At 44.9% G+C, this 12774-nt stretch overlaps 1 protein-coding gene and 1 long non-coding RNA gene across 4 annotated transcripts in view; one reads left to right on the top strand and one right to left on the bottom strand.

Moving 5' to 3' along the window:
- Positions 1-12774, top strand: part of LOC105739897 — an 84150-nt gene that overhangs the window by 6046 nt on the left and 65330 nt on the right. For all 3 annotated transcript variants that reach the window (XR_004030579.1, XR_004030580.1, XR_004030578.1), the window contains exon 2: positions 2240-2436. This is a non-coding gene — a long non-coding RNA (uncharacterized LOC105739897). The remainder of the gene's footprint in view (positions 1-2239; positions 2437-12774) is intronic.
- The window catches only part of TMC3 (transmembrane channel like 3), a 44024-nt gene continuing 32232 nt past the window's right edge, over positions 983-12774 (bottom strand). The window contains exons 16-22 of the mRNA XM_030814911.1: positions 11245-11373; positions 9266-9376; positions 8527-8652; positions 7717-7795; positions 6485-6527; positions 4613-4868; positions 983-3157 (exon numbers count right to left, since the gene is read on the bottom strand). Of these exons, the coding sequence (XP_030670771.1) occupies positions 2314-3157; positions 4613-4868; positions 6485-6527; positions 7717-7795; positions 8527-8652; positions 9266-9376; positions 11245-11373 (1588 nt within the window). The 3' untranslated portion in view covers positions 983-2313. The remainder of the gene's footprint in view (positions 3158-4612; positions 4869-6484; positions 6528-7716; positions 7796-8526; positions 8653-9265; positions 9377-11244; positions 11374-12774) is intronic.

The raw sequence follows: 12774 nt of genomic DNA on the forward strand, positions 1-12774 counted from the left end.
AGACAAATGTTTAAAAGACACAATTTAGAGTGAAAAGAGTTATGGTAATTTGAATCAGGTTATGCTCCTGGTTAACCATGGCAGATTGAACACACTGCTGCCCAAACCCTGCAGAATGCCCGTAGAAGGATCCAAGGACATCAGCCCATAAAGGTGAAGATAATGTGAAGGGGACAGGGGGCAGGGGGTGTTGGGGGGTGGGGGGAACAGCGCTGTTCTTCCCTCTGGGCTCATTGGCTGGATGGTGTAAACCTGGCATTTTCTGTGGCTGTGATTTCCTTCTCCATTGACTACATGGAGGAAGCCTGTTGCCAGTAGGAGAAAATGAGGTCAACAAACATAGAAATAGAGCAGAGAGGTGAAAAGAGATTCCTGAGGATGCTTTAATGCCCTGTTTCCAGTTGGGCCTGAGGCTAGCTTGATTCCCATCCTTCCCAGTTAAGCAAACCAGCAAACCTTAGGGATAAATCATGGATTACTTCCAATCTAAGTGTCCTGACTCATTAATACAGATATACTGCCCAGTTAGCAGAGTAAAATAAGTTCTCAATAAATGTTAGTTACTCTTGTCATTACTAAACTGATTATTCATACAAACTAAGCATTGTGTTATCTTTAAGGATGGCCATCTGATTTGGGGTGCTTATTAGAGAAGATGACTTTTGTCTGTTGAAAGACAGCATTGCAATACAAACAGTTCACTTGTATCATTCCAATATCTCAGGTGAGGCTTCAGCAGGCAGGATGAGATAGATATCTCTGGCTTGCTTATGATTTGTGGTCAACCCAAAAGGAGGCAAAGCACTGAGTTTCATTGAAATGATGGCCTGATGTTCTTCTGGATGCAAAGAGCCCCACGGAAACAATCCGCTCATGTGTGGTAGTGTTACAGTGAGTAGCCAGTCAGACATGAGCAGACAGTGGGGGGCTCCTGCCAACGAAATGTTGTGAGACAATCAAAGATGGGAGACACTGAACAGAGTGAGTTCAGGAAAGGTCTTTATTAAAAGGTGATCACCTGGCTCAGTAGGACTAGCGTCCAGGAAAGTCTGAACCCTGGACAAAGAAGGCAGCCACCTTTTAAGCAGTCAGTGGCCGGGAGTTACGTGAGGCAGGAAGCGTACTCACAGAAGCGAGAGCAAAGGCAGTTGATCAGTCTTTTACATTTATCTATACTACATGTTCCACATCCCTGGGAAACCATGTTTCTGCATCAACCTTGTAACTTTGCAGCTGCGCTAGGCTGGTGAAGCAGGAACTCGCTGAGCGTCAAGGAATGTGTAACTAGCAAGTACAGATAAGGCTCGTTGAGCACAGAAGGAAAAACAGGCAGTTAGTATTCTTCTTTAACTTAGACTACGGGGGAGCTACACTACACTTAGTTTTTGAAGGAAAAAGTAAAAATTTTTGGTTGTCTTTGATTATACTTGTAAAATTCATGCATTCCTTCTTCAAAACAACCCCCAGGAATGTCAGGCGACCATCAGTGATGGTCAGGTGGCTGTTAATTGTCTCTCTAAAATAATAATTGGTCACAGCTGGCACCAGGGAACGACAGTCTCCCCAATAGATAGAAAAAATCTGAAACTGGTGATCAGCAGCTTCCCCATAAAAGGTCAGGAGTTGAGCGAGTGGGCTCAAACATGCGCACTAAGAGACAAACTGGAGCGTTCCGCTGGTAAGGGAAGAACCTCGAGTGAGCATGTGCACAACTCTAGTAAACACACTGCGCATGCTCCCCTCCCAAGCGCTGGCAGGCCACTACTGAGCATGCGGACAGCCCACCCCAAGGGAAGAAAGGGAAGAATCGTGGGGAGAAGTAGCGCAAGACCCCGGAAGCATGCCAGCGTGTAAAACCCCAAGTCAAAGGTCAAACAGTGCACTCGATCTCTCAAGTCGCCTGCTTGGTCCTCTACTAAGTATATTTTACGTTCTTTCATTCCTGCTCTAAAGCTTTTCAGTAAACTTTCATGCCTGCTCTAAACTTGCCTCAGTCTCTCCTTCTGTCTTGAGCCCCTCTGCCAAATTCTTTCTTCTGAGGAGGCAGGTATTGAGGTTGCTGCAGACCCGTGATGATTCACTGCTGGTGACATACTTTGGTGCCACCTAACTCGGATACATTTGGCTAACAGTAGCTGTAAAATAGGTATCTGTAGCCCTGTCAGCCTCAGGGCCTCAGCTAGCAGCCGCTGGCCATGCCCCTCAGGTCTCTAACACACGTGTTCACCTCGTTTTCCAGAAAGGGAGATGCCATGTGCTGGCCCAGCACTCCAACAGGGGCCTGACCTCTAGGAACGGGATACTGGAGGAAGCCTAGACATTTGAACAAATCAAGTCATCCAGATCCACGGTCAGCTCCTGCCCTGACTTGGCCTTCCTCCTGCTGGGCTGGTCCACGGACCTCGGGAACCTGCCCTGGCTGTGGGTGACCTGCAGGTACTGGTCAGTGCTGCTGTTCTGCTGGTCACTGCTGGATGCTGCCGACACGGAGTCAGATTCCGTGAGGGATGGCTCGAACCTGGGCTTCCCTCTGGGCTTCAGAGGGGGCTGTGGGTGTCGGAAATTCCGGGATCGTGGCTTTTTGGGCACACAGGCTGGCCTCTCAAGGTGACCCTCAAAATCTTCATTCCACGACTTGTAGTGCACCCTCCCCTGGGGCTCGGGAGCCAGGGTCTGACTTTCAGACCTCTCCCCAATATAAAAATGAGGAGCCCGACGGAGGTCTATCAGGGAGCGTGGGGGAAGAGACCGTTTGATCCAATCTCTCCTTGGCGTCTCCTCCTCTTCTTCACTCAGCTGTGGGGAGGGAGGCTGGCGGGGGACCCGGGATGCATATTGTCGCACGTTCCTGGGGTACAGCTCCACAATGTCACCTGAAGCATCTATCTTGAAATGTCTTTCTGGCCAGACATTTAGATGTTTTTTCTTGTAAGAGTCACGTTCATTAATGACATAGTATCTGGGGGTGTGGGGCCTGGGACCCTGTGCCAGCAAAGTCGAGGCCTGTGGTCCACGGTGAGAAGGGTTGATTTGCTGAAAGTCTTTTCGGAAAAGAGGTTCTGAGTGTACATCTTCGATGTGCGTTGTAAATGTCATAGGTATGCGCGATCTGTTCCTGTGAAGGTCACTGGTGCTTGCACACAGACCATGCAGATACCTGTAAGACAGGGGCAGTTAAGTAGCTGTGGCCTTGGTGGTCTCAGAGCCCCACACCTGAGGACTGAGCTGTGAGCAGTTCTCGGAGCATTTTCACTGAGGCTGGTTCCAACTGTTTAATGGGTGTTCTGTGGATTGTGTGCACAGAGACATTTGGGGGACTGGGCTAAACAGTTTACTGCTGGAATTTTCAGAACCCTAAATCAGTGATGTACACGTGAGTCTCCATGAAGAGTGCAGAGCAAGGGGTGTTGTGCTAGTGTATTTCATCACAGAGCCCTCTTTGTGTCAAGAGGCACATAGTGGGACTAGTGTCTGTGAAGCACATGTTAGGAACACAGTTTCTCATCCTTTCTGCTAAGCAGCTGTCTGACTTCTCAAGCACTTCTCTGAATTTCCACTGGTGGGTGGAGGGGAGTTGTACATATTAAACAGTTCTTCCCTGGCCAGGTACAGTGGTTCACACTTGTAATCCCAGAACTTTGGGAGGCCAAGGCAGGTGGATCACTTAAGGTCAGGAGTTTGAAACCAGCCTGGCCAACATGGTGAAACCCGGTCTCTATTGAAAATACAAAAAAAATAGCCAGGTGTGATGGCAGGTGCCTGTAATCCCAGCTACTCGGGAGGCTGAGGCAGGAGAATTGCTTGAACCTGGGAGGTGGAGGTTGCAGGGGGACGAGATTGCACCACTGCACTCTAGCCTGGGTGACAAGAGCGAAACTCTTGTCTCAAAAAAAAAAAAAGTTCTTCCTGATAAAGGCTTGAATCTGTATGGTGGCTGTAGTTTGACCCCTAGTGGCCTCCCAAGGAGTGTTTGAACCCTTTCTCCTTGTCAAGACCCCACAGAGACATGCAGACAGCTCCTTATATAACAAGACTTCAAGTTCTTTGCTAGCTTAGTCATTATCTTTAAAAAAGAGAACCCCTGTATTTTATCTATATTGCTTTTGCTGTGCTACATTCAGATCAAATATAATTCTGCATATGAGTTTGGGCCACTGCAGTTCTATCCCCTTCATCTTTCCCGGAGTCCTACCTCCGGGGAGGGTAGGAAGGGATCTACTGCTTTCTTTGACCACATGTAATGCATAAATGGTCTTGCCAATAACTTGACCAGGCTAGGGCTAAAATTTGGAAGATCTTGCCAATAATATGGCCAGTGTGGAACTAAAAAATAAAGTTATTTTCTTAGCCTAGACAAATGTTTATCCTAGGTTGGCTGGAAGGTTTGCTTACAAGTTAAATGGCAGATAACCTAGAAGGAAAAATTTGTCCTGTTTGATAAACTTTGACACCCCCACCCCGCCTCCATTTCTTCTCAGTACCAGCTGTCACAGTCTCCTGACCCATGCCTTCTGGGAGAATTAGAATTTAATGGCCTTGGTCTCCTGAAGCTGCTGAGGCCTTCAAATCTCTCACATTCCAGGTTTTAATCTGTGCTGCAGTGGAGCCTTACCTGTTAGTTTCATGCTCTTGCCTGGATTTGGAGACCCCAGGGAGAGGTGAGCTAGGAGCCCTGTCCCCTGGCCTGGGGCTCTGGGGCATGGACTGTGCGACTGTCTCTATCCTGCCACTCTTGCTGCTCCCTGAGTCAAAATGGGCCACGTTGCCGTTGTTTTGGGGTGTGCCCGAGTGCGCTGAGGACAGCTGGCTGGTAAGATCACTGTCGTTTGGAAGCTTCTTGGTGCTTTCTTCCTGGGTCTGGATTCGGGCTGCAGGGAGAGGGAGGTGTTGTGAGAAGACAAGTGTCACTGAGCAGGCGACACCTTCAGATGAGTTGAGTTGCAAGAGTTTTATGACATCCAAGAGTTGGTCCGCAAACAATTGAGTGCACTTACAAATACACCTAACCAGTGGGCAACAAACATTCTGTATTTCAAATGATTTTATCCCTGAAAGTTGGAGCTGGGAGTGTAGGAGGAATCAAGTGAACACAAGGCTTTACAGTGCTCCATCTGATGCTCCCATGAGGCAAAGCAAGTACTTAACAGCTTTGGGCCTCCAGTTCCTTATCTATTCAATGGAGATAATAAAGCTTACACAACAATTATGATTCTTTGGAAATAGTTCACATGCATTCTGAAAAAAGATGTGGTCTTGAGCTGGAAAATGAACATTGGACAATGCTATTGTTATCCTGAAACAGTCTATGTGGATTCTGGCTTTTGAAGGTGACCTGAACTAAATTTAATTATGCTTAATTGGCAAATAAGCGATGACAATTACAGAGGCATTTTATGGCGTGAGCCACAGCCACTTTCAGTGATCATTATCAATTGTAGGCTTCTCTCTGAAAAGCTGATGGAGCAAGCAAGCATAATCCTTAGGCCTTAGAGCTCTTGCTCAGGCATTTTTCTGGAGAGGAATAGGTCCCTTCCAATTAGTGAAGTATTGCAACAGCTGTGAGAGCTAGCCCCTAGAGCCCTTCTGGGTCCCATTCTCATTCATGTAGGCTGTGCCATGTTAATGGTGCCCAATGAGCCTTCTGGCTCACAGCACTGTGTTAGTGGTCCTGAGAAACAGATCCATCTCCTTCGAGCTGCCCTTGCCCACTTTCTTCCCTTCAGGCCACAGCAGACTTCCACGCCACATGCTTCCATTCTCCCTGCTCTGCAGGGACAGGACAGAACCTAAGGAGGTTCAGGGAAGGGACCTGGGAGGGAACATTGCAAGGAAGAGATGGGCCACGGAGAAGAAGTACGCAAAAGTGACCCAGACAAAGAGATTCTTTGGGCTTTCATCCACATGAATGTGCTGCTTTTCCTCTCCTACTTCGATACTTCCTTCTGATTTTACACATGTTTTGGGATTATTCATGGGCCTGGATATGACATAAAAATTGAAGATTTAAAACAACATTTACATCCCTAGATTTTATTTTATTGTGCATAGTTACTGATGAAAAAACACAGGTTATCAGGAATTTTTATTGGTAGTATACCGCAAACTACTTTGAATGGCTGTATTTTTAAATGCCCACTAACTGAGACAGCAGATCTCTGCATTTAAAAAAAAATATTAGGACAGGCGCATTGGCTCACACCTGTAACCCCCCCAGCACTTTGGGAGGCCAAGGTGGTTGGATCATGAGGTCAGGAGTTTGAGACCAGCCTGACCAACATGGTGAAAATATAAAAATTAGCCAGGCGTGATGGCATGCACCTGTAATCCCAGCCACTTAGGAGGCTGAGGCAGGAGAATCACTTGAACCCGGAAGGTGGAGGTTGCAGTGAGCCGAGATCACGCCACTGCACTCCAGGCTGGGCGACAGAGCAGGACTCTGCCTCAAAACAAAACAAAACAACAACAACAAAACGGAAATACTCACCTTCTACCATCTGGGCAACCTTTTTCTTATCTTCTGATCTTGCCTAAAATGCAAATGATATGCATGTTTGTTTTGGCTTTAGCAGGAAGCAGTAACAAATATTATTCCTGGGGGAAGAGAAAAAGATTGACATGCCATAGTTCTTACCTTAGACCATGACTGGACTACTATTGGCCCCTATGGACGGTATGCTCTGGGCTCGGGCCTGTTATTTGAGTGAATAAATGCAGATACCTGAGAGCTGAAGTTTTATGCCTAGCCAGTTTTATTTAGGGACAGCTAATTAATAGACCATGTTTAGATTCTGCCCATGATAGTTTACCTGAATGACAAAGAAAAAAATATAGATCAGCAACACTGGAGATGTATGTTTCCACCAAAATGGCCTTTGTAACTCCAGATGAATTTCAAATTAGAAGCTAATTTGTGTTTCTTTGCATGAATTGATGTTCATGGGAAGTTTTTTTTTTTTTCTGATAGAAATGGAAGGAGTTTTTTTGCATGGGGGAGGTCAGTGAGGCATCTGGGGTGCCAAATTTAAGGAGGCACTTATTTTCAGGGCTGTGAAAGGACAGAGTCAGCATGACGCTTACAGAGCCTCCTTAAATGTGGTGCTTTGGGAGCCTCACTGGCCTCATCCGAGTCCTGGGATCCTTCCTGGGGGTCTGGAGGACCCAGGGCACTAAGGGAACACCTGGGTTATGTGGAGGAGGAGAAATTGTGGAAGTTTTGGGAGTGTGTGTCTCCCTGGGACTGCTCTGAGAGATAGAGTTTGAGCCCCACGGAGAGAAGGTAATGACAGCCACATCTAAAGGATATGAAAGAGGTGAGGCTTTAGGGACAAACAGTGCTGCTGGGCTCAGATGCCCAAGTTGACAAGGATTGGGAAGCGGCCCTTTCCCTTACCAATCTACCAGAGCTCACAGAAGTACCCGGCACACTGAGGGCTTGGTGTGGTCACAGGAGGGGCACTGAAAGGCTCGAGGCAGCAGCAAGGCCCCTTGAGGAGGAAGAAAAACAGGAGCAGGCTTCTTCCTAGCAAAGGTGAGCCATCCCTGGGTATCCTTAGAAATAACTCTTGGACATCTGGGGATTGGTGGCCTTGCACCATAGTGGGTGGCCAAGAGTCACAGAACCTTGAAGATGTGAACTCACTTGTATTCCCACGCTGGCGAGATCTCAGTCATGTGGTTGACACATATTCGTAATAGCAAAGTTCATGAAATACTTACGTTTTGGATCTGCATTTTGAGCTGGTGGTTGCTGAGCTTTAGAGACCGTGCGATGCTCTGGAGATAATAGATGAGCATGCTAGGACAGAACAACACAGGACAATGATTGGACTGCAACTCGCTTTTCTGCTTTTCAGACCACATTCCCTGCAGATAGTTGGCAGGAATGAGAGGCTCCCAGGCCAGATGCGGGCTACCCACTGACCCTCCACTAAGGACAAAATGTATCAGCAAATTCTCAAGCCAGTGAGCACTGGGAAGGGGCTGCTTTTGTTTTCTTTTCCTGGCTTTCCACAGCACCCTCGTTGACCTGGAATTCTGCACTGGTGATAGCACTGAGGAAGACCTGAAAATGGGGGAGAAATTTTGCAGTCTATCAAGCTATGAGTACAGGATCCACTCACTTTTTTTTTTTTTTTCCTTTAAACCAAAACAAGCCAAAGCTACTCAGCTGAGTTGTGAAATTCCTTTTCAGGATTATTTAAGTTTCTAGAAAATGATAATGGCATTCAGCCCCATTCTAGTGATCACAGTAATTGACCAAATGGTGTCGATGGATCAATAACCACCTCAATGGCAATGGAGTGCTCCCTCACCGCCCCTCGCTGAGACCCAGTGGCTGTGTCTCCATGGCACAGTGCCTCATGTGCCTCTGGTGTGTGACTCAGAGTCTCTGTTGAGATCATCAGGCTCTAAGCCTAAGTGATTTTTGAATGAACTAATAAATTTTATATAATTATTGGAAAGCAGCGTTTTCTTGTTGGCCAAACACACAGAAGTCCCTCCAAAGCTGGCAGGTGTGGTACTCACAAAAGCAGGAGTACCGCGGGCAGGATGACCACAGGGCTACTGATGTGCCCAACCACGGAGCCAAACCACACGGGAAAGTCTTTCTCAATCGTTTCTGACACAATGTCGTAAATTTTCTCTTGTCCACTGTGAGAAAGAAAAACATAACTCCAGATTTTATTGCTCTTGGCAGAAAGATGCTGCAAGACATCAGAAAATGGCTGGATGCCTGAAGGCCAATTCATAACATTCCTCAAATGTTTTCATATCTAATTAATATGGAGGATGGAAGATGGGGTCATGAATCACATTGCATATATGTGTGTGTTCTAATCGTGTACACTAAGGTAGACTAAATATTACATGTTGTATCAAAGCTGACTTGAATGCTAGATGAAGATACTAGAGGGTTTTGCTTGAATACAGCTGGATAATATAGGAAAAAAAGTGCTGTGCACTGTGTTTTAATAAAAGCTTTCTGTGTTTTGACCAGGTAGAATGTCCGCTAGCACAGAGCAATGCTGTTTCTCTTTTTCAATTTAAAAGGATTATGTTTTTTTAACATGAGCACAGAGATGATTATACTAAGGGCAGCCTTCTATTAAGGAAAGAGCACTGGTCTTGGATTTAAAACATGTGGGTTTGCAATCTTTCTATCCTGTTTACCTGCTCTGTGAGCTTGGAGGATAATTCAGTTCAATGTGATTTAATTCCCTTACAGCTGTCAGTCGCTCCAGGCAGAGCTGGGAACGAAACTTACCTGAATGGCCCGCAGTTTAGAGATGGCTTGTATCGGACAATAGCAAAAATGGTTGGCAGCATGCACAGAAACAGCATAAACAGGAGCATTGCCAAGTAGAAGTTGTTGGATCTGCAGATAAATCAGATGTCATGCATTAAGTTCACTCCATAGCCAGTTGCCAGGGTTGCATATGCCCAAAGAGCTGCCACAGAAACGGTTGCCCTGACTCTTTGCAAACTAAAAATCCTCCTCTCAGGTTTACCTATGAATGGATCTGTCATAGGGTCACATGCAGCTTAGAAACCTAGGAATCAGCATTCAGAGGAACTTCAGAGATCTCCCACCCAACCTGTTCATCTAATAAACATTTGCTGAGCACCTGTTCACCTTAAACCGTGAGGTTGGTGAACTCACCCTGGTACCCAGGAGTTCCACATAGTAAATTCAATTTATAGAAAAATCTTAGAAGCATTGCCCATCCATCTGGGTCCTTACCTAATGGTTCCCTCTCCTATTCCCAGGCTTGAACTTGTCTCTTACGTCTCGGGATGGTTTGGTGCTTTTGTTTATGATTCCTGACTCTCTCACTTGGGTGTGATTTGCACTCAACCTCTTATCCACTCTGCATGTGGCTGCCCAGGGTATGTGTTCTGCCTGATTAAGCCCTGGTCCCTGAGCCCTAAGCTAGTGTCAGGGAGTTTGGATGCCCAGGGCTCCCCTGAGGGCAGCTTAGACCTGTTTGGTGTGCAAGGCCCTGTACACAGTTCAGAAAAGAGAAGAGGGGTCAATCTAATTACTTTCAACTAGTAGTCTCTGTTGGTCTGTTTCTCTGTCTCTCTCTCTCTCATGAAAAAAACTTGACTAAAAGAGAATAGAAAATTTCAGAGACCACAGAATGTAGTAAGAGAGTGATAAGTTGTGAAACTTCTTTCTCTATCCACAGACACACATACTACATATACTAAATATACATACACATATATACAACATATATAAATATATCAAAACATATCTCTGAATGTATTAATATATGTGTACTATCATCAGATAAAATGTAAATGCATTGTCAAGTAGATCATGAGCAAAAAGTTTGAAAGCCACTGATATAGACACACATAACCATTATGTCAAAGTAAAATAACTGAATCAAAGTATGTAGAATGTGTTATGAATTCACCAAAATGGCTAAAATTAAAACAGATAAAAGAATAAATGTTGGCAAGGTTATAGAACAACTGGAACTCTCATATAATGCTGCTAGACATGTAAAATGGGGTGTTCATTTTAGAAAACTTTTTTGTGATATTTGCTAAAGGTGAACATATGCATGCCCTGTGTCCCAGCAATTGCATTCCAAGGTATATATGCAACAAAGATACTTAGGATGTTCAAGGCAGCATTACTCATTATGGGTAACAGCTGGAAGCAATCTACATGCCTGTCAACAGGATCCAGGATAAAGAAATTGGGGTATATTTTCTCAGCGAGGTGAATCTCACAGACACAATGTTGAGTGTAAGCAGTTGAGCACAAAGGAGCACATACCGTGTGTGTGTGATTACGTTTACATCAAGTAAAAGCCAGGCAAGCCTAATTATGCCATTAGAAGTTGGCAGTGATTGGAATGACATGCAAGTCGGCATGCTCTGGGTGCCATTTGTGTTTTGTTTTTTGATCTGAGTGCCTTGTGTTCAGTTTTTGAAAACTCATCAAGCTAAACATTTATGATTTGTGTACTTTTTTCTAAAGGATTATTAAACTTCGGCAAAACATTTTAAAAGTGTCATGAGTTCAAGAGGAGTAACGATTCATTTAAAGAGTAAGACGTTGGAAATGGCTCTTGGAGGAGATAAAATTGGAGGACAGGCAAGATTTTGACAGGAAGAGAGTTGGGGGGACCCCTTGCTAGAGGACCCCTGTGTAAGGCAGGCATGGATTTTATATATATATATATATCTGATCAGTTATCTGCATGATCAGATCTTATTCTTACTCACCTTGAGGCTCGAAATACTTGCTGGTGGGGCACATTGCAGGTCAGCACAGCCCAGCTCCTCAGGTACATGAGCCCAATGAGTTTGAGAACGTTGAATGCTGGGAGACATGGGGAGAAGAAGGCCCCCATCCTGGAACCAGGAGGAAGGCCAGTTTGCATGTGTTCTCTTCCAGCCTGTCTCCCAGGACTGTGGAAGCCCCATGCAGGAACATGGTTCTGAGACTTTGGGGGTTACACCCTATGCTTAAAGAACTGGAAAAGCCCCTGAAGTCCCGAGATCACAACCCTCCACCTTCTAAAGATAAGACAAGTCACTGAAGATGGGTATTGATCCTATTTTAAAATATTACATTTGCAAAGGACAACTGTTTGTCTCTCTTTTCACAGCTGAGCAAAGGAAAAAGGAGGCAAATAATGGATAACTACTGTTTAGGGCCAGCTCTTGTTTTTGCTTGTCTATGATGAGGACTGTGTTAATAAATTACTGCCTTTCAGGTTTAATCAACATATGTTGAGCACCTAGTTTTGCTGGATATGGCATTAAGCATCCTCACACATTTCAGTTTGTTTACTCTTCTGCAATAGTGAGAGGAGAGGTAAATATCCAGTTGATAGACAACAAGGGCAGATATGGGGAAAGCAAAGACATGTTGCTAAGGCTGACCCTATATCATCCAAACCTGGGAGATTTGGGGAATGAAAGAACTGAGCCCAAAGGCAAGAACCAGATCATCCCAGGGAAGCTGGGACTTATGGTCACCCTGAAAAGAAATGTCAACTAGGCAACAAAACCCATGTCTTCAGACTTAAGTCTAAATCAGTTTATATTGAATACGGATTCAATCTAATACTTGTGGAATTTGGATTTAGTGATATGAAAATAAACATAGACATAAGAATATGTTTCATAAGTAAAATGTTTCTAACAAGAAATGTTCAGTTGTCGTTATCTGTGGGATGTTAGGTAAGACACTTAGCTTCTCTGCACTTCAGTATTCTCATCTTTAAAAAGGGGAAAATAAAAGTAGTTACTTCATGGGCTTACTATAAGGATTAAATCAGTTACTACTGATACAGTGTATCAAGTAGAAAAGTACTTGATATCTAGCACTATTAAATAAATGTCACATAGTATTTTCAATACTGTATTTGTAAAGATATTTTGCAAAATACAGTGGACTCTAAGAATTTGACAGGAGGCATATTACTTTGTACCTCTCAGTTGCCATGTATTTTACTGAACGATTATGAAGAGAGTGTTTTCTGGGTGTATGGAATGTCCCAAGTTCTTCTTTTTTGTTTGTTTGTTTGTTTGCTTGTGTTTTAACAAATAGCACTATTCTGGTCCAGCAGGTAAAATCAGCTCCTCAGTGTCTCCAAGGACAGGATTGCCATGGCCTGGGAGGTGCCATGGGTGAACAGACTTCCCTACTTCCTGCCTCCCCAAGGGTGGGTCTGCAGTCTAGGGGATGGCTGTGCTCCTGGGCCCAGTGTCTAAGTGAAAATTAGGAAGAAATCGAGGGAGGGTGGC

This window comes from Nomascus leucogenys, chromosome 6 (genome assembly GCF_006542625.1).
Source record: "Nomascus leucogenys isolate Asia chromosome 6, Asia_NLE_v1, whole genome shotgun sequence".
NCBI classification, from domain to species: domain Eukaryota; kingdom Metazoa; phylum Chordata; class Mammalia; order Primates; family Hylobatidae; genus Nomascus; species Nomascus leucogenys.